General features: G+C 51.4%; 1 protein-coding gene across 1 annotated transcript; it reads right to left on the bottom strand.

The window, feature by feature from the left end:
- Positions 1 to 47: 47 nt before the first annotated feature.
- FIRRM (FIGNL1 interacting regulator of recombination and mitosis) lies at positions 48 to 23,722 on the bottom strand. Its single transcript, XM_056108580.1, has 23 exons — positions 23,683 to 23,722; positions 22,097 to 22,185; positions 20,539 to 20,643; positions 19,784 to 19,924; positions 18,442 to 18,607; positions 17,519 to 17,603; positions 15,085 to 15,250; positions 13,649 to 13,729; positions 12,650 to 12,714; positions 10,554 to 10,702; positions 10,186 to 10,315; positions 8,890 to 9,076; positions 7,825 to 7,907; positions 7,584 to 7,635; positions 5,728 to 5,823; positions 4,235 to 4,414; positions 3,213 to 3,335; positions 1,970 to 2,065; positions 1,685 to 1,798; positions 1,281 to 1,385; positions 1,120 to 1,200; positions 827 to 937; positions 48 to 270 (listed from the first exon to the last, which is right to left on the bottom strand). Exons 1-23 carry the CDS (start codon positions 23,717 to 23,719, stop codon positions 88 to 90), a joined length of 2,625 nt encoding a protein of 874 aa, XP_055964555.1. The 5' UTR covers positions 23,720 to 23,722; the 3' UTR covers positions 48 to 87.
- Positions 23,723 to 23,778: the final 56 nt, after the last annotated feature.

Genomic DNA, 23,778 nt, shown 5'->3' with positions numbered 1-23,778 from the left:
GAACTTGCTGCCAGGGGCCGAGCCGGCGGCCCCTCCTCGTGCCCCCCAGAGTCCGCTCGGCAGGGCCGTCCCCTGTGCCGGGAAGGGCTAGAGCAGGCGGCCCAGCGCCTCTGCCCTGCGGAGCAGCGGTGTCAGCTGGGCCGCCACCCAGCCCGGAGCGGGCCCGACACACAGCAGCGACTCGAGGGTGTCCAGGGCCTGGCTGGCGGCCTGCAGCGCGGCCCGGAGCGTGGCCTCCGGGAGCCCCGGACAGGCTCTCTTGGCTGGAGGCTGCGGGGAAGGAGAGACGGGTGAGTAGCGCGCCGCCCGCCAGTCCCAGCCCAGGAACCTCGGGCTCTGCCTGCAAACGCTGTGTGTGACTTTCCTTCTAGTCGGGCTCCTGCGGGCCCCCCGGCCCCCCGAGAAGTGCAAGAGGACGTGGGGTCCCCGAGCCGCCTCTGTGAGTACCCGGGACTCGCCGCCAGCCACCGTTTCTGCCAGCCAGGGCAACAGAGCGTCGGGCTTCCCACCACAGCTGCCTAATAAACAGGCCCTCGAGGGCTCGTTACCCGAGTGGTGTGTGACTGTTTCCTGGCACGCGCGTTTTGGGGGTCCCTGGTGCCAGATTACCCCCCGATGCAGTTCTCGAGCTAAGTGATCATAGCTAAGTGAGGCGAGGGACACACGTGCCCGTTAACCGGGGCACTGGGGCGCGAAGGGTCCCTTCCCAGGCTCGCGGAACAGGGAGTCACATAAGTTCTGTCTCTCTGGTCGATGAGTCACAAACTCCGATTCACCTGTCAGTCTCACGGAGGCGTCAGTCTGAGGCCCAGCGCCCCCCTCGTACCTCTAACGGGGACTCGGCGGCGGCTCCTGCTGCCAAGGGCGCCGCGTAGACGCACTTTTCCCTTTTGACACGCTCCAGTCTGGCGGCGGCCGTCTCCTCCCGGAGCCCACTCTGCGGAGAAAGACCCCGGCGAGTGGCTCACTGGACTCCAGGGGCCCGGGTCACTCAGGGGACGCAGTCGCACGCGGGTCTAACACCGCTGCGACCGGCCACCGTTTCCGTCAGCCAGGAAACGGTGTGGTGTGGGAAAAGCCGCCCGCCCCAGCCCGCGCCCGGGACACACTCGCGAATACCTTCTCGAGAAAGGCCACGACTCGGGCCTTCATCCCCTCCGCGCGGAGGCACTGCGGGACCACCTCCTCGTGACTGGTGCCCTGCGCCCGGGAGAGAAACCACGTGAGTGGAGCTCAGGGCGGCCACCGGCGGGACCGCGCCCGGCCCGTGGGCGACGCACCTCGGCGAAGCGGGTGAAGGCCTCGAGGGCCTGTTGCTCCAGCAGCCACGGCCCGTCCGCCAGGAGCAGCGCCAGCACCGCGGCGAGGCCGGGCAGAATGAGATCCTACGGAGAAGCCAAGGCCGATCGAGAAGTGCTGATCCAGACGCCAACTCCCGGTCCCAGCTCGGGCGGGGCTTCATCCTGGGACCCCTGGGGAATACACACTCACACACACACACCCACACTCTCTCTCTCTGTCTCTCTGTGTCTTTCTCCCAGGGACCCCTGGGAATCAACACACACACACACACACACACACACACGCACACACACACACACCCTCCCTCTCTCCTCTCTCCCAACCCCCCCCCCCCCACCGCCCGAGCGAGGAGTCTGCTGGTCGCTTGGGCTCAGAGCGGTACCTGGGCATCTTCAGGGATGACCAGCCTTCCCAGGGAAGACACGAAGTCGGGCACGGCCAGACGCACATGGTCAGGCGGGGCCAGCCTCAGCAGCACGGCCTGTGCGGTCAGCACCTGGGGGCAGGGCAGGGACGGTCACAGGGAGCTGGAGGGAGTGCCTTCGGCTGCCCACAACCCTTCCCCCAAGCCCACCCCCTACACACACACACAGGCGGACCCCCAGACCTGCCCCCTATACAACATACGCAAACAGGCTTAGAGCGCACTACAGGCACCTGCCCTCACCCGGCTGATCAGCTGCAGGTCCAGCTTGGGGATGAAGAGGCCCAGCAGCGGAAGCAGAAGACCGAGCGTGTGCTGGCCACGAGGGTGCCCCATGACCTTCAACAGAAGACGAGAATCTCAGCTACCCGCTGGCAGTCACCTCCCGCCTGAGCCAGGCCGTCCCCGGGCATCGGGTGCAGGACAGGAAGCGCGCCCCGTCTAGCCCCGAAGCGCCTTCCGGCACCCAGTGCCAAGGCACTGGGGCACGGCAGAGGAAACGGCGCCACGGTCGGGTGCGCACACGGCCCGCGGGCACCTCCGTGGTTCTGGCCTTGCCGGGAAGTGCCCTCCCACGGGCTCCCTGGCCACGGCCCACAGGCTGGGGGAGAAGGCGCCCCGCATCCCAGGACACTGGCTGACACGTAGTTCTGGATTCTATTTTCATTTTTGTTTTACTTTTATTTTACTCTTGCCACTTTTTGTTTTACCTTTTAATTTTTTTTTAATTTACTTTTCATTTTTAATTTTGTTTTTGGGTCCCACCCGGCGATGCTCAGGGCTGACTCCTGGCTCAGCACTCAGGGATCTCTCCTGGCGGTGCTCGGGGGACCCTATGGGATGCTGGGGATCGAACCCGGGTCGGCCACATGCAAGGCAAACGCCCTACCGGCTGCGCTATCGCTCCAGCCCCTCATTTTTAATTTTTACTTTTTATTTTACCTTTTAAAAAATTTTATGTTTACTGAGGCTGGAGCAATAGCACAGCGGGTAGGGCATTTGCCTTGCACGCGGCCGACCCGGGTTCGATCCTCAGCATCCCATAGGGTCCCCCGAGCCCTGCCAGGAGGAACCTGTGCATTGCTGGGTGTGACCCAAAAAGCAAAAAAAAAAAAAAGTGTATATATATATATATATATATATATATATTTATTTAATTTGGTTTTTGGGTCACACCCGGCGATGCTCAGATGCCCCTCCGTTTTACTTTTTTTTCTCCTCTTCTGTTTCACTTTTCTCTTTCATTTTACTTTTACTTTTCTCTTCTGCTTTTCTGGTTTGGGGGCTGTGCCCGCCGGGAGCTCAGGGGATCTTGAGCTGGGCACAGCCTGGACTCCAGCCCTCCCGCTGCACGCTCAGAAAAACCTGCAGGCAGGCGGTCACCTGGGTATTCAAGCTGCCTCAAGTCCTACCGTCCCGTGTGGGCACCTCCCCCAGGAAATGTCTGTTCTCTAGTCTCGGCTTTGTCTTTGGGTTCTTTCCTTACCTGCTGGCTGCTCAAGCAGGTCCAGAGCTGGCTCCCGACTTCCACGACTGCGGCTTGTTGCCCGGCATCCAGAGCGTCCCCGGCTGACGAACACACGGCCAGCAAGGCCGACAGAGCCGCGTCCTGCAGGCAGAGCCAGTTAGCAACCCAGATACCTCAGGCTCCTGACACTTCCCACTCTCTAAACGCACAGAGCACCCAACGGAACTGCATCCGTAAGGCCCAGAGCCATCTTGTTCAGTTAAAACCACGATGTTTCGGGGCTGGAGCCATAGCACAGCAGGGAGGGCGTTGGCCTTGCACGCAGTCAACCCGGGTTCGATTCCCAGCATCCCCAATGGTCCCCTGAGCACCGACAGGAGTGATTCCTGAGTGCAGAGCCAGGAGGAACTCCTGAGCATTGCCGGGGGTGACCCAAAATGCACAAAAAATAAATAAAACAGTACGTTCCATTAAAGCCAGTTTTCCTATATACAGAAGAATCCAGCTTTATTTTTAGAAGACTATTTTCCTTCCAGATTGAACATTTTAAGGACTGAAATGACAATGTGCTTTGACAATAAAGAGGTTTACATTATGGTCAAGCAAATTTATACTACCAGCTAAAAATGTCATTCTAAAGCGACTCGATTTTTTTTAATCACTGCTGTTCTGTGCCTTTAAAATCCTTCGACAATGCACACAGAGTACCCAAAGCAACTAGAGCGTGAGGCATTTTTCTGGCCTTTGCTGTCTGATGGGGCGAGGCTGTGTGACGTCAAGTGAGGCGAAGGCTCAGCTTTGCAGAAACTGAGGCGCGTGTTTTTTCAGAGACAAACCACATCTTGCCCGACTGACGTCAGAGAGGCGTCGACCACCACAAACCAAGCGCTTCATACTGTCTCATGCTGTACAGGCTACCCGCACCCTCAAACAACCCCCACCATTCCAGCCCCTTGCCCCGGTAGGGCAGGCTGGAAACTGGGCACAGTTCGAACCCGGGCAGTGTCCCTCCCGAATCTCAGGCAGGAGGCCCCACGCACCAGAGTGTCGAGCTCGGCCAGCGTGCGGCGGCCGCCCAGCCACTGCCGGCACTGCAGGACGCCCGCCTGGCTCAGTGCCACGGCCGCGTCTCTCCGCAGCTCGGCTGAGAATGCCCGGAAGGAGACGTGCTGCCACAGGGGCCAGTTCTCGGCCTCCCAGGGGGGAAACTGCTGGACGAACTCCGCCTGGAAGGAATTGTCGGAACGTGAGACACGAACACGGGCACAAACGCTAACCCTCCCCAGCTGATCTGCACATCACACCGGGCAGGACTGGTTTGATCCACCCGAGGCGCAGTGCTGGAGGGGTGGCAGGGTCGGAATGACAGAGCAGCGGGCAAGGCCTTGCACGTGGCCAACCTAGTTCTGTCCCCGGAGCACCACCAGGAGTGAGTGATCCCTGGGCACAGCTGGGTGTGCCCCCCCCCCCCCCAAAAAAGAATAATGAGCAGCTGTGTGGCTTTTTTTAAGTGAGCTGAGAGGGCCAGAAAAACCTCCTTAATTAGTTATGTGCTTATCATTAAAAAAAATCAGCTTCGCTCCTGAAACCGACCGGCAGCAGGGACGCCAGAAGCGCCCCACGATGGAGCAGCGGCGCCAACTCCCCTTCCCTGATACCGAAGTCCACACGGACAGAACGGGTTCCAGGAAACGGACGCCGGGGCCTGGGACGGGGGCCAGGGCTCGCCCCACGGCTACTGATTAACTCTTTCCGCTTCGAGACCTTGCTCGAAGAAAGATGCAGGGAGGCCAGCCTGCTTTGCGGGCGGGCGTTATTTCACACTGGGGGGCGTGGGAGGGAGTAACGGAAGAGGATTCTGCCTTCCCTTCATCAAAGCGCGAGGGAAGTGACAGCCAGGGTTGAAAGTTACGAACAAACGCAGCGACCTTCGGCTTCGGGGAACAGACGGGCAGAGAAGTGGGTGCCTGGAGGGTCCCCAGCTGCCACCCCCACCCCTGCTCAGCAAAGCTGGTCTGTGCCTCGGTCGGAACACTGAGCCGCCTTCTGAGTGTTTTCGTAAATCTCACTGCCAGCAGACTCTCTCCTGCGAGGTCATCTGTGATGCAGTGCAGCGTTGCTGTTACTCTGAACAGCGAATAACAAGCAAGTTTCGTAAGTCTCGATGACAAAGCAGATTCTGATATGGGGCGGCAGAGCCAACTTCCAGAGAAGGTTCTGGAACAGCTGCTGGAGTGGAAGGACGGGAAGGACGCGGACTGGACTGTCTGTCTTCTGCCCTCTGCCCCACCCCCATCCCTGCCGCGGTCAGACCTGGGACAAGCCCACACTCAGGTCGCTGCCCGAGGACCAAGGCCCCGCTTACTGCGCTAACTAGGGCCGTTCCTGTCCCCAAGAGAAACAACGCAGCAAAGCGCAGCGTGTTCAAACGCCACACTCAGATCGCGTGGACGATCAAACAGGCGGGCGGGCAGGGCAGGCCGGGAGCCTGAGCCGCCTCTCGAAGCTGCTGGAAGGCAGTGACAGGTGCCACCCTTGCCTGCTGTGCCGGGGTCATGAAGAAGAGGAGCCGCTGTAACAGCAGCGACAGGCTGGCGAGCTGGTGACACGGTCCGGGGCAGGATCTGACCTGGGAAGAGGAGAGATGGGTGACGGGGAACCGTGGCGTTGGGGGCTGGAGACAGCACGGCACATGCGGCCAGTCCGGGCTCTATCCCTCAGAGTAACGCCACCAGGAGTGATGCCCAGAGGAGTAAGCTCTGAGCCCACAGCTGGGCATGGCCCCCAAACCAAAACTAAAGCCTAGCTTTCACAAACTCGAGTGTGCCAAACTAGGACCGTTGCACTTTTTCAGGGAAATGAGTTTGTGTTTCTGGTGGTGGCGGGGCCTGGACCCAGCTCCACGCGCAAGGCTGTAAATCACCCCCCCCCCCCACCCCGAGCCAATCACAGGCAATTTACATTTTTAACTCAGACCTTTTAGTTCTCTTCTTCCAAATTTTCATAGCAAGAAAAATTGTAACACTTTGAAGTACACTGGAGGGGCTGGAGCGATGGCACAGCGGGGAGAGCGTTTGCCTTGCACACGGCCAACCCAGGTTCGATTCCCAGCATCCCACAGGGTCCCCCGAGCACCGCCAGGAGTGATATCTGAGTGCAGAGCCAGGAGTCAGACCTGAGCATCGCCGGGTGGGACCCAAAAAGCCAAAAATAAATAAATAAATAAAAATAAAAAATGCAATACACTAAATTCCTATTTCCAATTACTATTCTGACAGTAAGTGGAAATGTTAAATCCTCCTACTCAAAAAACAATTCAGGAGATAATTTGAGCACGGCCATGCAAACATAGCAAACACCTAACTCTGACCTGGTGAAACTATAACCAAAAGGTTTTATGAAGTCACTTGTCTGGGGATCAATTCCCATCATAACGTACAGAAAAAAAAAAAAAAGTACTTGTTCAGAGGAAAACAAAAACAGAAAATACACAGCACAAAAGTCAGTTCTGTGCAAGTTTTACGTTTCTGGGCCATGTGCCTGGAAGGCTTCGCCTGGAGACAGATGGATGGTCGCATCCGGTTATCAGGTGCCTCTTTGGTTTTGCTTAACAAAATTCTTCAAAGGTCACCAAAGAAAGGCAGGACGCACTGTGAACCAGGTATTTTTCAAGGGCCAGGGTCAAAAACCAACCCAGTAAGTAGGCAGCGACCGTCGACTCTGGAACACATCACGTATCCCAGATTGCGTAAGCAAAACAAGGTCACACTGGGAGCAGCACATCACCTGGTCTGTCAAGCGGGCTTGTCACATCCGTTCACAGCACCGTTCGGCTGATCTTTTAGTCTGCTGGAAGGCCAACGCATTTCTCAAATCCTCACTGTCACTGTCCTCCCATTTTTCATCGACTTGCTCGAGCGGGCCCAGTAACGTCTCCATTTTTGAGACTTGTTGTTACTGTGTTTGGCATATCGAAGACGTCACGGGGAGCTTGCCAGGCTCTGCCGTGCGGGCGAGGTACTCTCGGTAGCTTGCCGGGTTCTCTGAGAGGGGTGGAGGACTCGAACCCGGCTTGGCCGGGCTGGCTGCGTGCCAGGCAAACGCCCTACCGCTGTGCTATCGCTCCAGCCCACTGATAAGATGAACGTAACAGCGGCCTTGTCTGTCTCAGCAACGTGAGCTCCCTTCGCCTCCACTCTGAACTCAAGTGCAAATTTAGTCTCTGTGCCCCCATTTCATGCCGTGGCTGGCACTTTCTCCAACAGTACCGGCTCCCGGGGCAGGGGACCTGGCAGCCAGCAGCCATGACACTTCTTCCTTTCCTACCGTTCCCTGAGGTCAGCAGACCTGGGACTTTGGAGCAAGTGGGCGGGGCCGGGCGCCACTCACCAGATGGGCCACGACCGTGACATGGTGCGCGCAGAGCTCAGCAGTTCCGAACCTACGACGGAGAAAGGACGCTCCTGTCACTGATGGCAGCAGAGACGCCCAGGGCCAAGGCACACGACTAGTCTACCACCATGGGTCAACCTACACCATGGAACCACCCCGCAGGACTTTCCTACCGGCTGCAAGTGTGAACCCTCGTCCTGCCAGTCCCAGTCACTCCCCAGACCACAGTCCCTGGTACCGAGCAAGGAAGCACCAGGCGTCCACGGCCAGCAGGGCGGCGATCATCTGCGTTCCGAGGACAGCGGCCAGCAGCGCGGCGTCCTAGGAGAGAGTTCACTGCACTCAGCACCAGGGCGTTCTCCGGTGACATGCACGGCTGAAAGCATGAGAACGACACAGGCGACAAGACACGCGCTTTCCTTCTGCAATACTCGAGCGTGTCTTTGGCGACTGAAAAACACGTCAGGCACGCCAGCTGCGTGCTACCTTAGAAAGCGACAGCGGTCCCTGTGGAAATTCCACCTCTAAATTATGCCCAAGATCAGGAAGAGACTTCACGCAACTTTTTTTCCTCTGGGGGCGGATTTTAGGGCCACACCCAGAACATCACTGTCACTGTCCTCCCGTTGTTCATTGATTTTTTTCGAGAGGGCCAGTAACGTCTCCATTGTGAGACTTTGTTGTTGCTGTTTGGCATATCGAATACGCCACGGGGAGCTTGCCAGGCTCCGCCATATGAGTGGGATACTCTCGGTAGCCTGCCAGGCTCCCAGAACATAATTATTTTATCTCAGGCGGTGAAGGGATAACAGGCTACAAATTTCCCCCACCCCCAGGACTTTTTAAATTTTTTTGAACTTTTTTTTTTTTTTTTTTGCTTTTTGGGTTACACCCGGTGATGCTCAGGGCTGACTCCTGGCCCTGCACTCAGGAATGACTCCTGGTGGTGCTCAGGGGACACATGGGATTCTGGGAATTGAACCCGGGTCGGCAGCATACAAGGCAAACACCCTCCCCGCTGTGCTATTGCTCTAGCCCCATTTTTTGGCCATTTTTATTGCTATTTTCCTAGGGAAAACCCTCCACTTTCCCCTCGTCTCTTTTCAGACCTTCCCACCAAAAACGTCTCCTCACGTATTTCCACTCAACCGACAGCTGAATATTACAGAGCCGTGGGATAATCGTTTCCTAGCAGAGGACGGATTACAGGTGGATAAACACGTTCTCATCAGTACACAAGTCACAATTCCGGCAAACACGCCCAAGTGCGCCCTCAGCTCGGCTCAGCCAGAAGCAAACTTACCAGCGTGGGGAAGAACGAGGAGTGTGAGGAGGCGATAAAGGCACACAGGTGGACACAGACGTGCTGGTACAAGGTGACGGCGGCCTCGGGCTGCCCCTGGCCCTCGGCTCCCTGCATGTGAACGGGGAGGGAGAGTTCGCCAGAACACCGCTCAAAGCTGCAGAACAGGGCCCTGACGAGAGCCGGCCTGTGGGAGGAAGGACAGTGAAGGCGTTAACGGCGGACACATTCAGGGCTACTTCCGCCAAGACAGTGTGCAAGCGTTGCCCGTAGGTGTGGAAAACTAAAGTCAGCTGCCGTTAAAGGAATTCCTTAACGGACAAGAACTTTGTCTTTAAAATCTCAGAAAACGAAGCAATCGTGCCCTGTACGCGGTGGACCAGGTCCAGTTCTTGGTACCACCGAGCCCTGTCAGGGCTGACTCCTGAGCACTCCCGGCTGTGGCCAAAAGCCAAAAACATTTGCCAAAGAGCTTGAAACTTGGGGCTGGAGCGACAGCACAGCGGGGAGGGCGTTTGCCTTGCACGCGGCCAGCCCGGGTTCAATCCCTGGCATCCCATAGGGTCCCCCGACACCGCCAGGAGTGATTCCTGAGTGCAGAGCCAGGAGGAACCCCTGAGCATCACCAAGTGTGACACTGACACACACACACAAAGAACTTGAAATTTAAATACCTAAGTTAGCCATTATATGCAGTAGAAAATAAGAATTATAGTTCAGACAGGGAGGGGTCATTTTCAGAATAAGGAATCTTTGGTGACTGAATCTTTGATTCAAAAACAGGCCGACCACACACCGAACAGGAGGGAAGCTGCAAGGGACCTTTCCGCAGCGACAGCCTGCAAGGCCTCGGGCTCCTCTTGTCAGAGGTCACCTTCAAATGCCGCGCCGTCTGCTGAGTTCTACTGTACACTAGCAGACGCCTTCCGCAACAGAATGACTCTTCTGCCGTTTGCTCTGCATGCGCATATTCGCATTTTATTGTTATAAAATACCATTTTTGGAGGTGACTCTAATACCAAGCAGAAGCAAGAACTTCGGGGCTGGAGCAACAGTACAGCAGGAAGACGCCAGCCTTGCACGCGGTTGCCGCAGGTTCGATCCCCGGCACCCCTTAGGGTCCCCCGAGCCCCGCCAGGAGTTGATCCCTGAGTGCAGAGCCAGGAGTCAGCCCAGAGCATCGCCGGGTGGGACCCTTCCCAAACCAACCAACCTCCCCCGCTTAACTTCAAGATCATTCCAGACAACAGTCAACCGAGCCCCCCAGGACTGGCCTGGGCGGCACGCACCGCCTACCTGGCTGTGGTCTCCGAGTCCGGCGGGGGGCCACACCACAGGCCCTGCACGGCCTCGGGCTGGGAGGGCAGCTTGTCCATGAGCACGACCAGCAGGAGGCAGTGTGGGAGCTGCAGTTCGGCAGGCAGCCCTGCAGGAAGAGACCGCGAGCTACAACCCGGGCACCGGGAGAGCCACCCCCCACCCACTGAAACGTCACTAGGAACCTGCCTGGCAAAGACATCAGAGGCGCCATCTTCTCCATGAAAAAAATAATAAATGTGCCCAGACAAAGAAGGAATTCAAGGTAAAGATGGCATCGAGGACTACTAGAGAACACGGCCCGTTTCTCCCTGTCCCAAGGGGTTCACCTTTAGTCCGAAGCTCACCTGACGTACTGTCCAAGACCGTCTGCACAAAAGGCTGGAACGGAAGTAGCTGGCCGAGGAGCGCGTCCAGGGTCACCAGGAAAGTAGCCGCCACTTCGTCCTGCTGCGCTCTGGAGATGCTGGGCGCGTACAGGCTCGGAGGGAACTTGCTGGAAGAAAGCAAAAAGGCCCTTTTGTTAGCCGCTACTTAGAGGCTACGGCGAGAGCACAAGGGTTGGTGCTGGCCGCACACAGGCCAGACCCAGGCTCATCCCCAGCAGCCCATCTGAGCCCCTGGGCCCCACCGGAAGTGCTCCCTGAGCACAGAGCCAGGAGTAAGTCCTGAGCACTGCCAGGTGTGGCCCCAAGCCAAACCACAAGCCACTGGCAGTGGCTCTCCCCCACTCTGGCAGAGCTGCCGTGGGCGAGCGGCACGAGGCTCACATCAGCACCTGGACCACCAAGCGCGCTCCAAAAATGTACTGTCCATTTACAAGCTCAGAGATTCCCCAGTATCATCCTGATACCAAAAATAGCAATCTTGAGTCGGATCCTTTAAATTAAAAAAAAAAAAAAAACCAATCTGGGGTCGGAGCAATAGTACAGCAGGGAAGGAGGGTGTTTGCCTTACGTGTGGCCGACCTGGGTTCGATTCCCAGCATCCCAGAGGGTCCCCTGAGCACCAGCAGGAGTAATTCCTGAGTGCAGAGCCAGGAGTCAGCCCTGAGCATCACCAGGTGTGACCCAAAAAGCCAAAAATAAATAAATAAATAAATTAAATAACTGATCTAACACTGAAAAAGACACAAAAACTTTCTCAAGGCAAATTCTTTAGTGACGGGTTTTTTAACTAAGCTTTAATCAAAACCTATGTGAAACGAAATATTCTCCACCCTCTTGTTTTATCAGTGGCAAGCTACAGGGCACGAGAAACCGTCTTGCAGCGGATGAACGAGGTGGACAGCATTTAAAAGCATGCGCTTAGGTCAAACCCTGGGGGACTCGGGTGAGAAAAAAGCGACCATATGTTAGTTACCGGTTGGGTAACTTGGATTCGTTCATTTTGTGACTCGAAGTTGTGAAAATTAAATTAAAAATAAAGTAGAAAACATAGACAAATCAAACAGTTAATAAACTCCACAGAATTGACCTATAGCTGCTGTGCATCAAAGCGAAGATGATTTGTTTGACAAATGGACAAATGTCCATCAGACACTGAGGTGCCCACAGGGGACACTGGCCAGGAAGGTGTCCAGCTGCTAAGAGCACCTTGAGTTCCACCTGCTACGGAAAAGGAAGCTATCAAACAAGCAGCAGACGTTGCTCAGAGCACCAAGGAAAGGTTCAAAAAGGTGCAGGTAAAAAAAAAAAAAAGGTTCCGGTATCTGGACCCCAGATATTCCAAGAGGGCCACAGGTGAAAACTACGTCGACTGGGGGTGGGGGAGGAAGAATGTGAGTGTGTGTGTGTGTGTGTGGGGGGGGGGGGGGGGGGTTGGTGCTCCACGACACTAGGAGGACAAAAAGCCAGGAGGCCGCGAAAACCGCTGTTCGAGCAGACCAAAGGGTTAGAGAAATGAATGAAAGGAAATTTAATTTCAGAGAAGTAAACCAAAATTACTAAACCAAAAAAAAAAAAGAAGCAACATATCAAAGTCTGTGCATGGATATAAAATCCTTTTGGGGGCCTCTGGTCTGGTATTTATCACCACACCAAAAACACTTGGGTGTGAGGTAACAGGTTAAGAACACAAGATCAAGTAAAATACGAAGGAAAAACAAAGTAAGACACAACCAGGTCTCCAATGATTTTCAAGATGAAAATTCACTGACACAGATACTTTTTAAATGACACGCTTTTCATTTAAAAATATGTAATGTCAGGGGCTGGAGCGATAGCACAGTGGGGAGGGCATTTGCCTTCACGCGGCCAACCTGGGTACGATTCCCAGCATCCCATATGGTCCCCCGAGCACCGCCAGGAGTAATTCCTGAGTGCACGAGGCAGGAGTAACCCCTGTGCATCGTCGGGTGTGACCCAAAAAAAAAAAGCAAATAAATAAATAAATAAATAAAAATAAAAATATGTAATGTCATGTTAGAACTTAATAAGCTCACCTGTGTATCTGAAGATAAAGTCGGTGCAACACGTAGCAAGAATCAGCAAGGAAGGGGAGAAATTCCTGAAAGCAAACAACTCTTTTCAGTCTTTGTGTCCAGGATATTTTGTCTTTTAAATATGTGTCTCTCAAAAGCATCAAAAGAGAATCCCGGATATGCCCCATCGAGGGAAAAAAATAGCTGTGGCATGAAGATAAAAACAAATCCCTTTGGGGCTGGAGAGATAGTACAGCGGGGAGGGCGTTTGCCTTGCACGAGGCCGACCCGGGTTCGATTCCCAGCATCCCATAGGGTCCCCTGAGCACCGCCAGGAGTAACTCCTGAGTGCAGAGTCAGGAGTAACCCCTGTGCATCGCCAGGTGTGACCCAAAAAGCAAAAAATAAATAAATAAATAAATAAATCCCTTACTATTAAATGTCTGGTGAAAGTCTATGCTATTAAAACTGTACTCACATCCGTGATTGGCAGCTGTCACTTACGAAGTGAGGGGCCATGCAGTCTACTGCGCTACCTCTGACACAAGGTTTAAACTTTTTACCTTGAACCACCCAATTTAGAGGTACTAGAAGTAATTTATAGATCGTATTTACAGGCAAACTCAGTATCTTCTGAAACTTATTCACGCTTACAGGAATTTTCCTTATATTTGTATTAAGAGATCATTTTTCAGAAAATTAAAAATACCAACAATGATAATATTTTAAAATGATGTAACAGATGGGCGCTGGTGGAGGGACGGGTACTTGATCATTGAATAACTGAAACCCAAGCACAAAAATTTGTAAGTCTATAACTGTATCTTGTGGTGTTTCACTAATAAAAAAAAAAGATGGAACAGACATTCAATACTAACTATAACATGCCACTAAAAATACTGTAATAGACTCTTGACAAATAACTTCAAGACTGATTCTGGAAGGGATTATGAAAATAAGATAATTATACTTTATTGTAAATTTCACATTTAAGCACTCTATAAAAAACATAGTCCTTACCTTAGTGTAGTGCAAAAGGGAGTTAGCAAAGAAACGACACAATTTGAGTGTTTTCTGAAATAATTTGTAGTCGGCATTTTCCTGTTTCCAAAAGCCAAACAAGCACAAGAAGAAGCAATTAGTTAAACTTGCAAGGGTGACTCTATTTTCCCAGATCTCTTAATGCACATACACACAGTGTAAACATCTTCCAGGTCAACAAATCTCTGAGCTGTTGTTAGGAGCAACACCAATTCTCATCAAAATATTTCAAAAATAAGCTCTAAGTCACTGGAAAGACATCTTGGACCCACGAACACTGTCACTGTCACTGTCCTCAAACGAATTGTTCATCGATTTGTTTGAGTGGGCCCAGCAACGTCTCCACTGTGACACTAGTTACTGTGTCTGGCATATCGAATACGTCCTGGGTAGCTTGCCAGGCTCTGCCGTGCGGGCGAGATACTCTCGGTAGCTGGCCGGGCTCTCCGAGAGGGGCGGAGGACTCGAACCTCTGTGTCAGCCGCGTGCAAGGCAAACGCCCTCCCCGCTGTGCTATCGCTCCAACCCACGAACACAAAGATGAGTGATGGCACAGCTGACTGGTTCTAAAGGGAAGACTTAGCAGGGAGACTTACTGCAGGCTGCGACTAGCTACAAATTAACAGACAGTCAAGACAAGATGTTTTCCACACCTCATCAGAGAATGACCCCCCAAAAAAAAAAGAGATGAGAAAGTTGGGTGGGCAGACGACAAGGGGAACCCACCGGTGGGCACATGTGACATCAACAGAGCCAGCAACCCTCTCTGAAAAGCCATGTGGCTGGCGCTGGGCTACTGTGAGGGTTCAACAGACCACCGGGTCACCCAAACATTGTACAAAGCCCAAAAAGCTTTAAAGAAAACTGTCCAAGATACATTAATTATCTTTACTTCTGAAGATGTAAAATAACACCTCCGCACTTGATTCCTCCGCCCCTCTCGGAGAGCCCGGCAAGCTACCAAGAGTATCCCCCGGCATGGCAGAGCCTGGCATGCTCCCCGTGGTGTATTCCTGATGCCAAAAACAGTAACAAGAAGTCTCACGATGGAGACATTACTGGCACCCGCTCAAGCAAACTGATGAACAAAGGGAGGGCAGTGCTACATTATTACAACTGACATTATTAACACCGGAAGTAGCACATAAACTTTAGCACTAACTGGGGACAGAAAATTGCTCTCCAGAGATATAGCATAACCTTCATTAAATCAACCCAACTGGATGATCCAGTGAGCAAATACGACTCTTGTACTGTGTCAGGGATGAGCCCAGGTCTCACCCCGGCAAAGCTAAGCTACCTCCTCAGGCTCATCTGAACCCTCTAATAAAAGTCATTCGATTATGATTCGGGTAGACGAAAGCCACCTCTTACTAATCCCGAGACCCCCGAAGTGCCGAGGGAAGCGCTCCCACCCGGACTGCTGTCGCCCCGTCTTCCACCGGTGCCGTCGCCTGCGCCATCTGCTCCGCCAGCTGCAGGCAAGAATGGAAGGCAGAGAGCATGTCCTCGCACAGGCTTGTGACGATGGCTCTGTGTTCCAGCTGACTCTTCAGAACCGACTGGTGTTTAAGGCTCTGCCTAAGGAATTGCAGAGAAAAGCCAACGGTCACTGCACGTGACTGGGGGCCCGAGACGTGACCTGAATGTGCGTGGAAAACAACCACCGCACCCCACCCTTGTCAGACACGACGGGACAAAGACGAGACGTTTCAACTCCATTTCCAGGGCATCAATGCTACTTTAAGCTGTGAAATAGTTCTTTTTTTTTTTTTGCTTTTTTTTGGGTCGCACCCAGCGATGCACAGGGGTTACTCCTGGTTCATGCACTCAGGAATTACTCCTGGCGGTGCTCGGGGGACCATATGGGATGCTGGGAATCGAACCCGGGTTGGCCACGTGCAAGGCAAACACCCTGCCCGCTGTGCTATCGCTCCAGCCCCAAGCTGCTAAATAGTTCTTCTTTCCTTGCAAAACATTAACTGAACTGATGCCGATACTCTGCTGGGCCCTGGACAGAGAGGGGAGAATGAACCATTGTCTCCTCTGCAGAACCCGAGGGGCTTGAATGAGGAGAGCTACCAAGTGGCTGTGAAGCCTCGTAGGCTGGAGAAGCCTGGAGTGATGGATGTGGAGATGGGTGCGAACTTATTCTCAGGGCAAGAGGCGCAGAGGGGTCATGCCATCTGGGAGCTGGGAGCGGTGGGAGGGGGTTAGGAGGGGTGCAGCAGGCAGAAGCTGTGATTGTGGAGGGGGACAAGCAGGGACACCCAGCAGAGGAGACGTGCTGGTGGGACGGGAAAACAGGAGAGGCGCCCCCGGCAGGAGGAGCAGTGTGAGGGACAGCCGGAAGTAGGGTGGGCGGGCGGGCAGGCTAGTGACAAGTCTGGGAGGCCCAGATGGGGCTATTCTTCCTCCCAGAGAAACTGGGTGGATTCCAGCCAATAGAAGGACACAACCCAGTTTGCTCTCAAGACCAGGCCGACAGCCGCACACTCTAGGGGTAAAGGCAGCTCAGATAGAGAAGGGAGCACCAAATAAAGGGTGCTGGGATGATCCTCCCAGGATGGGAGAAGCATGCTGAAAGTAGACTATAGACCAAGCATGACTACCACTCAATGCCTCTCTTGCAAAACACGGGACCCAAAAGAAGAGAGAGAGAACAAGGGGGAATGCCCTGCCACAGAGGCAGGGTGGGATAGGGGGAACGGGGGGTGGGAGGGATGCTGGGACCCGTGGTGGTGGAGGATGGGCGCTGGTGGAGGGATGGGTACTCGATCATTGTATAACTGAAACCCAAGCACAAAAATTTGTAAGTCTACAACTGTACCTCATGGTGTTTCACTAATAAAAATTTTTTACAGAGACCAGGCCGAATGCTGGGCAGAGCGTGAGCTGGTGGGGCATGAAGAAGCCGTTCAGGAATGAGGTCTGAGCCATGCCACAGGGCCACCACGCCCCACCCAGTGCCACAGACTCCCCTTGCAGAGGAGCGGACTAAGGTTCCGGGACACGAACCCAACAGCCCAGCAGTTGAGAAAGGCCCAGAGAATGGCTCCGTACAGCACCAGCTGCCGTGACGGCACTGTATGAGCTGGCGCTGTAAGAAGCCCCTAAAGCACCATAGTCCCTGAGTGCCCATTGCCCTGGACACTGTGACCGCTCTGACCACACCCTCCCGCCCCCAAGATCTGAGGCCACAGGCACCCGTGCTTGAAAAGAAGGCAGACATCCGCTCTAGCTACAGTCTGTATGTGACAGAGGCCTGGGAACAGGCCACCATAAGGCCAGTGGGCACGCAGTGGAGGGTCACTAGCCTGTGATTTCATAAGCAAGAGCAAAGGAGGTGGGAACTGGTTTCCGAGGCGTCAGAATAAAAAGACAGGGGCTGGAGCGATAGCACAGCAGGGAGGGCGTTTGCCTTGCACGCGACCAACACAGGTTTGATTCCCAGCAGCCCATTGGGTCTCCCGAGCAGCGCCAGGAGTAATTCCTGAGTGCAGAGCCAGGAGGAGCCCCTGTTCATCGCCGGGTGTGACCCAAAAAGAAAAAAAAAGGAATAAGAAGACAAAGGAGTATTCTAAACGCAGCGCAGGGGCCGGAATGAGAGGACAGTGGGGAGGGCGTTTGCCTTGCACAAGCCAACCCAGATTCAATCCCTGGCATCCCACGTGGTCCCCCTGAGCTATACCAGGATTAACCCCTGAGCACCGCCAGGTGTGACCCAAAAGGCAAAAAAAAAAAAAAAAACACCCTAAGCACAGTGCAACAGAACTTGTAAATAATTAGAATCTTGGGACATAAAAAATGCACTCCAGGTAAAAATAAAGAATGAATTTTAAAACTTACTTAATTATAAATTTCCAAGTGTTGGCATGAAATGCGTGGTCCATACCGGAAATCACAGAGCAGATGTCCAACAACGAGTGAATAACTACAAGGAAGAGAACATTCCAGGTGTCATGAATTTCCCTTACGTTTCTAAGGAGTACTGAACAATTCTGACCTTTATTGAAAGAAGTAATGCAACTTCGGAGCCCGAGAGAGCACAGGGTTTAAAGCGTTTGCCTTGCACATGGCCAGCCAGGTTCGATCCCCAGCATTCCATACCCCCCAAGCCCACCAGGAGCAATTCCTGAGTGCAGAGCCAGGAATAATAAGCTCTGGGTATGGCCCCAAAACAAAATAAACAAAAAAAAAATCAGAAAAGGAAAAAAAAAAGGACCAGCTTACTCACACATAAAAAGGGCACCGTTCCATATATAATAAACATATGCACTCCTACTAATATGTATCTGGGAGAGAATGAAAACTGCATTTTCTACTATGAACTCCAATTTAAAATACCACCTCAGAATGCAGCGATTTGAAAGGCTCTGATGAAGTTGCATATTTTTAAAACCCTTGTGGGGAAATGATCTATTACGAACATAAACTAAATATAAAAATCTGTTAAAGCATCAGATATCCATTTCACAAGTTCTAAAGTATTTAACACTAAAAATGCATTAGACAGTTTGGGTTTTTTTTTTTTAAACTTTTTTTTTATTAAAAAAATTTTTTAATAGTGAGACATCATGAGGTACAGTTGCAGACTTACACATTTTTTTGCTTGGGTTTCAATTATACAATGATCAAATACCCATCCCTCCACCAGTGCCCATTTTTTTTTTTAAATTGCCTAATGAGTAAAATGTCCCAAATCATTAGAAACAATACTAGATTTAATAAAGCAACTGACAGCGTTAGAGTAAGAAGTTTTCCTCACTCACCAAGGACCATACCCACAGTCCCATCGTTGTCATCAGCCCCCGGTTCCACGCAGACCATATCCAGCAGTTCTAGGAGCTGCTTTTGGAGGGAATAGGCCTCCTTGAACAGAGCCTGGAGAAGATCCGAAACGAGGTGCAAACGCCCAGAGTAGACAGACTCACTATTCTGATCACAAAGGACAGAAGAAGAGCGAAGTCATTAAAATTTGCAAGAGCCAAGTTTATTTCAATACATTCTATTAAAGATCATAAATGCTGGGGCTGGAGCGATAGCACAGCGGGGAGGGCGTATGCCTTGCACACAGTCGACCCGGGTTCGATTCCCAGCATCCCATATGGTTCCCTGAGCACCGCCAGGAGTAATTCCTGAATGCAGAGCCAGGAGTAACCCCTGTGCATCACCAGGTGTGACCCAAAAAAGCAAAAACAAATAAATAAAGATCATAAATGCTGGGACTGGAGAGATGGTACAGCGAGGAGGGCATGTGCCTTGCATGAGGCTGACCCGGGTTCGATCCCCAACATCCCACAAGCAGTGCCAAAAGGGTAACTCCTCAATGCTGTGCCAGAAGTAACCCCCGAGCATCACCAGGTGCTTGGCCCCAAACACAAAAAATTAAATATATATATATATTTTTTAAAAACCCAACATTAAAAAAAAAAAGACCGTAAATGTGATGCTTTTTAACAAGTCACATATTTGCTTATTAAATGACATCGTGTTTCGTCAACATCCTTAGTCTACTTCAAGGGACGCCCACAGTTATAAGATACATCTGACTCGCCAAGTCTTGGAAACACAATTAAAGAGGAGAGAGGACGTTAGGTTAGGGCCTGGCATCTTGGCGCCCACCACCAGGGCAGTTGCCAGTGATCTTCATTCAGCACAAACCGCTGGTCACTCTGCAAGAGCCCCATAAATGAGCGGATGGACAAAGGAACGGTGAAACTCTTTCTCAAGACCTAATCACCAAGGAACTCACATGACCTACCATGATGCATCCCAGTGGTCTCAGCAAGTCCATACTTTTTTTTATAGAGAATCAAGCACAAAAGCCCATTTTGTCTAACTTTCTATAGCTACGATTTTGAAACAATTATTCACACACAAGCTTAATAAATGAAAATTTATTAAATAATAATAAATTTATTTATTATTTATTAAATGGGAGAGAATGAAAACTGCATTTTCTACTATGAACTCCAATTTAAAATACCAAATTTAGCCTATCGAGAAGTCGATTCATTCCGGTTCTCTAGGATAAATGGCAAATCCTCAGAGCAAACGCGGTTGTACTCGGTCCCGTGGCCCGGACTCTGGGCCTCTTGGTCTATCACTCACCTTACAATGGACGAATGTACTTTTAATGACGCGGAGGACAGAAGAGGGAAGACTATGGATGTGTTCCAGAACAACAGATTCCTGCGTGGCACAGACATGCTGAACACACCCCGTCAGAGCCCCCAAGAGCTGCACCATTGTCTGAAAAATAAGGAAAACAAGCTTCATTCAGAATCGATCAGACACAGGAATCTACCAGTGAGAACAAACATGCTTCCCCTAGAGTAGCAACACATTCTCCTAGAGCTGCAAGTATTGGAAATGACTCATGACTGGACATTAAACCCAAAACATAAACATAGGCCAGGTGTCCTATGCAAATACTTGATGTTACCGGCAGGGCATGCTATCTTGTCTTGTAAATGCTTAGGTTTATTCCGTGGAAAACTATACGAAGAATTCGGCATTTAATTTCTGCATGTATAGCTTTAGTCTAAAATTTTATTTCAAGCTTTAGGCCAGACACAGAAAATATATGGATGATATATATATATATATATATATATATATATATATATATATGGTTTTTCTTGCTTTTTGGGTCACACCTGATGTTGCACAGGGGTACTCCTGGCTCATACATTCAGGAATTACTCCTGGTGATGCTCGGGGGATCATAATGAATGCTGGGAATTGAACCCAGGTTGGCCACGTGCAAGGCAAACACCCTCCCCACTGTGCTATTGCTCCAGCCCATGGATAATTAATATTAAAATGCCCCCATTCAAAACTTCCTTGTGATTTATCTGGCTTACTTGTAAAATATTCCTCAGGGTGGTCTGGATTTCCAAATTTTGGCTCGAGAGTCCTTTAGCTTGACTAGTTAACTCACACATCATGTCATCAAATAACTTCACAGTCTGTAAAAAAGATTACACACAGGAGTAAGAAAAACCTCATCTGAACCTCTTTATAAAAAATTAGGTGATTTGCTTTTGCATTACAAACACTCGAGGGGTCTTGTCTAGCTTAACAATTGTACCAAAAAGACTAAATAGACAGGTTTCTTAGTCACTGTCACTGTCCTGTCCTCCTGTTGTTCACTGATTTTTCTCGAGCGGGCCCAGTAACATGTCCATTGTGAGACTTGTTGTTAAACTGTTTTTGGCATATCGAACACGCCACAGGGAGCTTGCCAGGCTTTGCCGTGTGGGTGGGATGCTCTCATAGCTTGCCGGGCTCTCTGAGAGGGGCAGAGGAATTGAACCCAGGTCAGCCCTGTGCAAGGCGAACACCCTACCCACTGTACCATCGCTCCAGCCCAGGTTTCTCAGTATATATTTCAAGACACTGCTATAATTTTAACCATATCGAATATATATATGCTATTTATGCAATGTAATTTTTTAAATAAAGCTGCAGACAGAAATGGATTATTTTTCCATCTTGAGCTACTAAATAACATCAATGAAAATATTTCTGACTATGCAACTACCATTGAGTAATTACTCTTAATCAACAATCACACAGGCTCTCTTTTTTTTTTTTTTGGCTCTTGGGGTCACACCCGGCAATGCACAGGGGTTCCTCCTGGCTCTGCACTCAGAAATCACTCCTGGCGGTGCTCAGGGGACCATATGGGATGCTGGGAATCAAATCTGGGCCGGCTGCGTGCAAAGCAAACGCCCTACCCGCTGTGCTATCTCTCCAGTCCCACACAGGCTCTCTTTTGACCAACTTAAAATACCATTCCCATGGTCAGGTATTCCTGCAAACGCAAAAAATATAAAAATGTGGGGCTGGAGAGATAGCACAGCGGGTAGGGCGTTTGCCTTGCACGCAGCCGACCCGGGTTCGATTCCCAGCATCCCATATGGTCCCCTGAGCATTGCCAGGAGTGATTCCTGAGTGCAGAGCCAGGAGTAACCCCTGTGCATCGCCGGGTGTGACCCAAAAAGCAAAAAAAAAAAATAAATAAAAAATAAAAAATAAAAAAAATAAAAATGAGTAAAAGTTGTCTGAAAGGGTTACAAATAATTCAAGTCCAGTTAACAAAATATCCTCAGTATCTGAAAACACAATCCCTTTTAGCCCTTATTTTTGGATCGGAGGTCACACCCAGCACTGCTCTTGGTACCCTAAGGTACCAAGTATAGCACCTGAGTCTCCGACATGCAAAAGATGTGCCATCTGGTCCTCAAGGTACTTCCCTGGCTACAATAAATGATTACACAAACACCATCAAACGTTCATGAGCGTTCTTTCTGTTACTACAAGCTGTCTTCCAGATGTTCGCTAAAGGGAAGATGAAAAATAATCTACCACTGAGGTCAATCTCCACAGCCTATGACAGGCAGGTCGATGCAACGGTACCTTCGGCAGCACTTGTGAAAAGAAGGACTCCTCCAGCATCTGGCGGTCCACATGGGGCACAAACATGTCTATGGCCGTTTTCAGAATTCCTATGACGGAAGACGATGGCATGTTTGCAGGGAAGGGCGGAGAAGTCGCTCAACAAAGGGTCCTGCGATTTCCCAAGGGTGGAATGTGCGTGGACCTTCAAGCAACAGCCCATAGGGGCGGGAGCTGGAGGCGGGGGGCGTCTGAAACTACAGCCCAAGGGAAGCCCCCCAGGACAGCAGCTGAGGGCAGGTGAATGAAAGCAGGCACAACCGAACACTCCACACACTCGCCAACAGCTCGCTTAAGATGCGGGAAAATGTGCAAGCACACATCTGGATTTCAGAGTATAACAGGATACAAGCAGAGTTCATAGAAGATCGGTATGCGTACAGAGAAATGAGATGAGAGTGGGCGATTCAGGCTACAGGATGGATGTTTCATGACCTTTTCTACCTGTGTAAAGGTAAAGGTAAAGGCCCTCCCGTTGATCGTCGATTTGCTCGAGCGGGCCCAGTAACGTCTCCATTGGAGACTTTGTTGTTACTGTGTCTGGCATATCAAATACTCTCGGTAGCTTGCCGGGCTCTCCGAGAGGGGCGGAGGAATCGAACTCGGGTTGGCCATGTTGGCCGCTTCTAAGGCAAACGCCCTACCGCTGTGCTATCGCTCCAGTATGTTTCGAAATTTCAATAGTGAAGAAGCAGAGTTCTCATACACAGAGTAAAAATTAATGGCCATGTTAAAAAAAAAAGAATCGGACCCCAACAGTAAACTAGATTTAAAATAAACAGTCCACAGCGAATTGAAAGGTACAGCAGAATAAACGACTTCAAAGCATCATGCAGTCTCCTCTGTATCTCCTCTCTCGACTCCGCAAAAATGAGAAAATGGACTTTTTTCCAAATGATAAGGCCGTCATCACCTACATCACACCGGCTTTTTGCCAATTAGAAACATTTTTTTCTAAATCCAAGAACTCACATGAAGCTGACTTTAGAAAGCAGATTTCAAATTATGTTTCCTATCTGAAAATGCTGAAGTCTGATCCGCTCAACCTTTATTTATGTTTTTTGTTTTTTTTTGGATCACATCCGGCGATGCACAGGGGTTCCTCCTGGCTCTGCACTCAGGAATTACCCCTGGCAGTGCTCAGGGGACCATATGGGATGCGGGGAATCGAACCCGGGTTGTTCGTGTGCCAGGCAAACGCCCTCCCCGCTGTGCTATTGCTCCAGCCCCGATCCACTCAACCTTTAAAACAATACACTGCCTTTGACAGACATCCTATCCCTAGAATCAGGGCAGCAGATCCAATTTTTTTTTTTGCTTTTTGGGTCACACCTGGCGATGCACAGGGGTTACCCCGGGCAGTGCTCGTGGGACCTTATGGGATGCCGGGATCGAACTCAGGTCAGCCACGTGCAAAACACCCTCCCCGCTGTGCTACTGCTCCAGCCCCCGCAGATTCAGATTTGAGGAAGAAACTGCAGTGAGACTGTGCCTGGCAGACCTTAACATCCACGGCAAGTCACGGCCCAGAAGCCAAGTTTACTCACGAATATGCTCGGCCCAGTCATCGGCCTCCTGAAACATGGAGTGACACAGTTAAGGAAGACACTGAAACGGAAGCAATGGCCTACTCTGTTGTTTGT

This window comes from Sorex fumeus, unplaced genomic scaffold, assembly GCF_029834395.1.
Source record: "Sorex fumeus unplaced genomic scaffold, SorFum_2.1 ptg000226l, whole genome shotgun sequence".
NCBI lineage: Eukaryota > Metazoa > Chordata > Mammalia > Eulipotyphla > Soricidae > Sorex > Sorex fumeus.
The sequence above is the reverse complement of the archived record's forward strand: the minus strand, read 5'-3'. Positions and strand labels throughout refer to the sequence as shown.

What these genes read in the sequence shown, in the direction of transcription:
- FIRRM (XM_056108580.1), bottom strand. Translation starts at nt 23,719, where the DNA reads ATGTTTCAGGAGGCCGATGACTGGGCCGAGCATATTC. An exon ending in GACTGTGGGTATGGTCCTTG is followed by an intron (nt 17,604 to 18,441) that starts GTGAGTGAGGAA and finishes TCTTCCTTGTAG; the next exon opens with TTATTCACTCGTTGTTGGAC. An exon ending in TGGCCGAGCTCGACACTCTG is followed by an intron (nt 3,336 to 4,234) that starts GTGCGTGGGGCC and finishes CTCTGCCTGCAG; the next exon opens with GACGCGGCTCTGTCGGCCTT.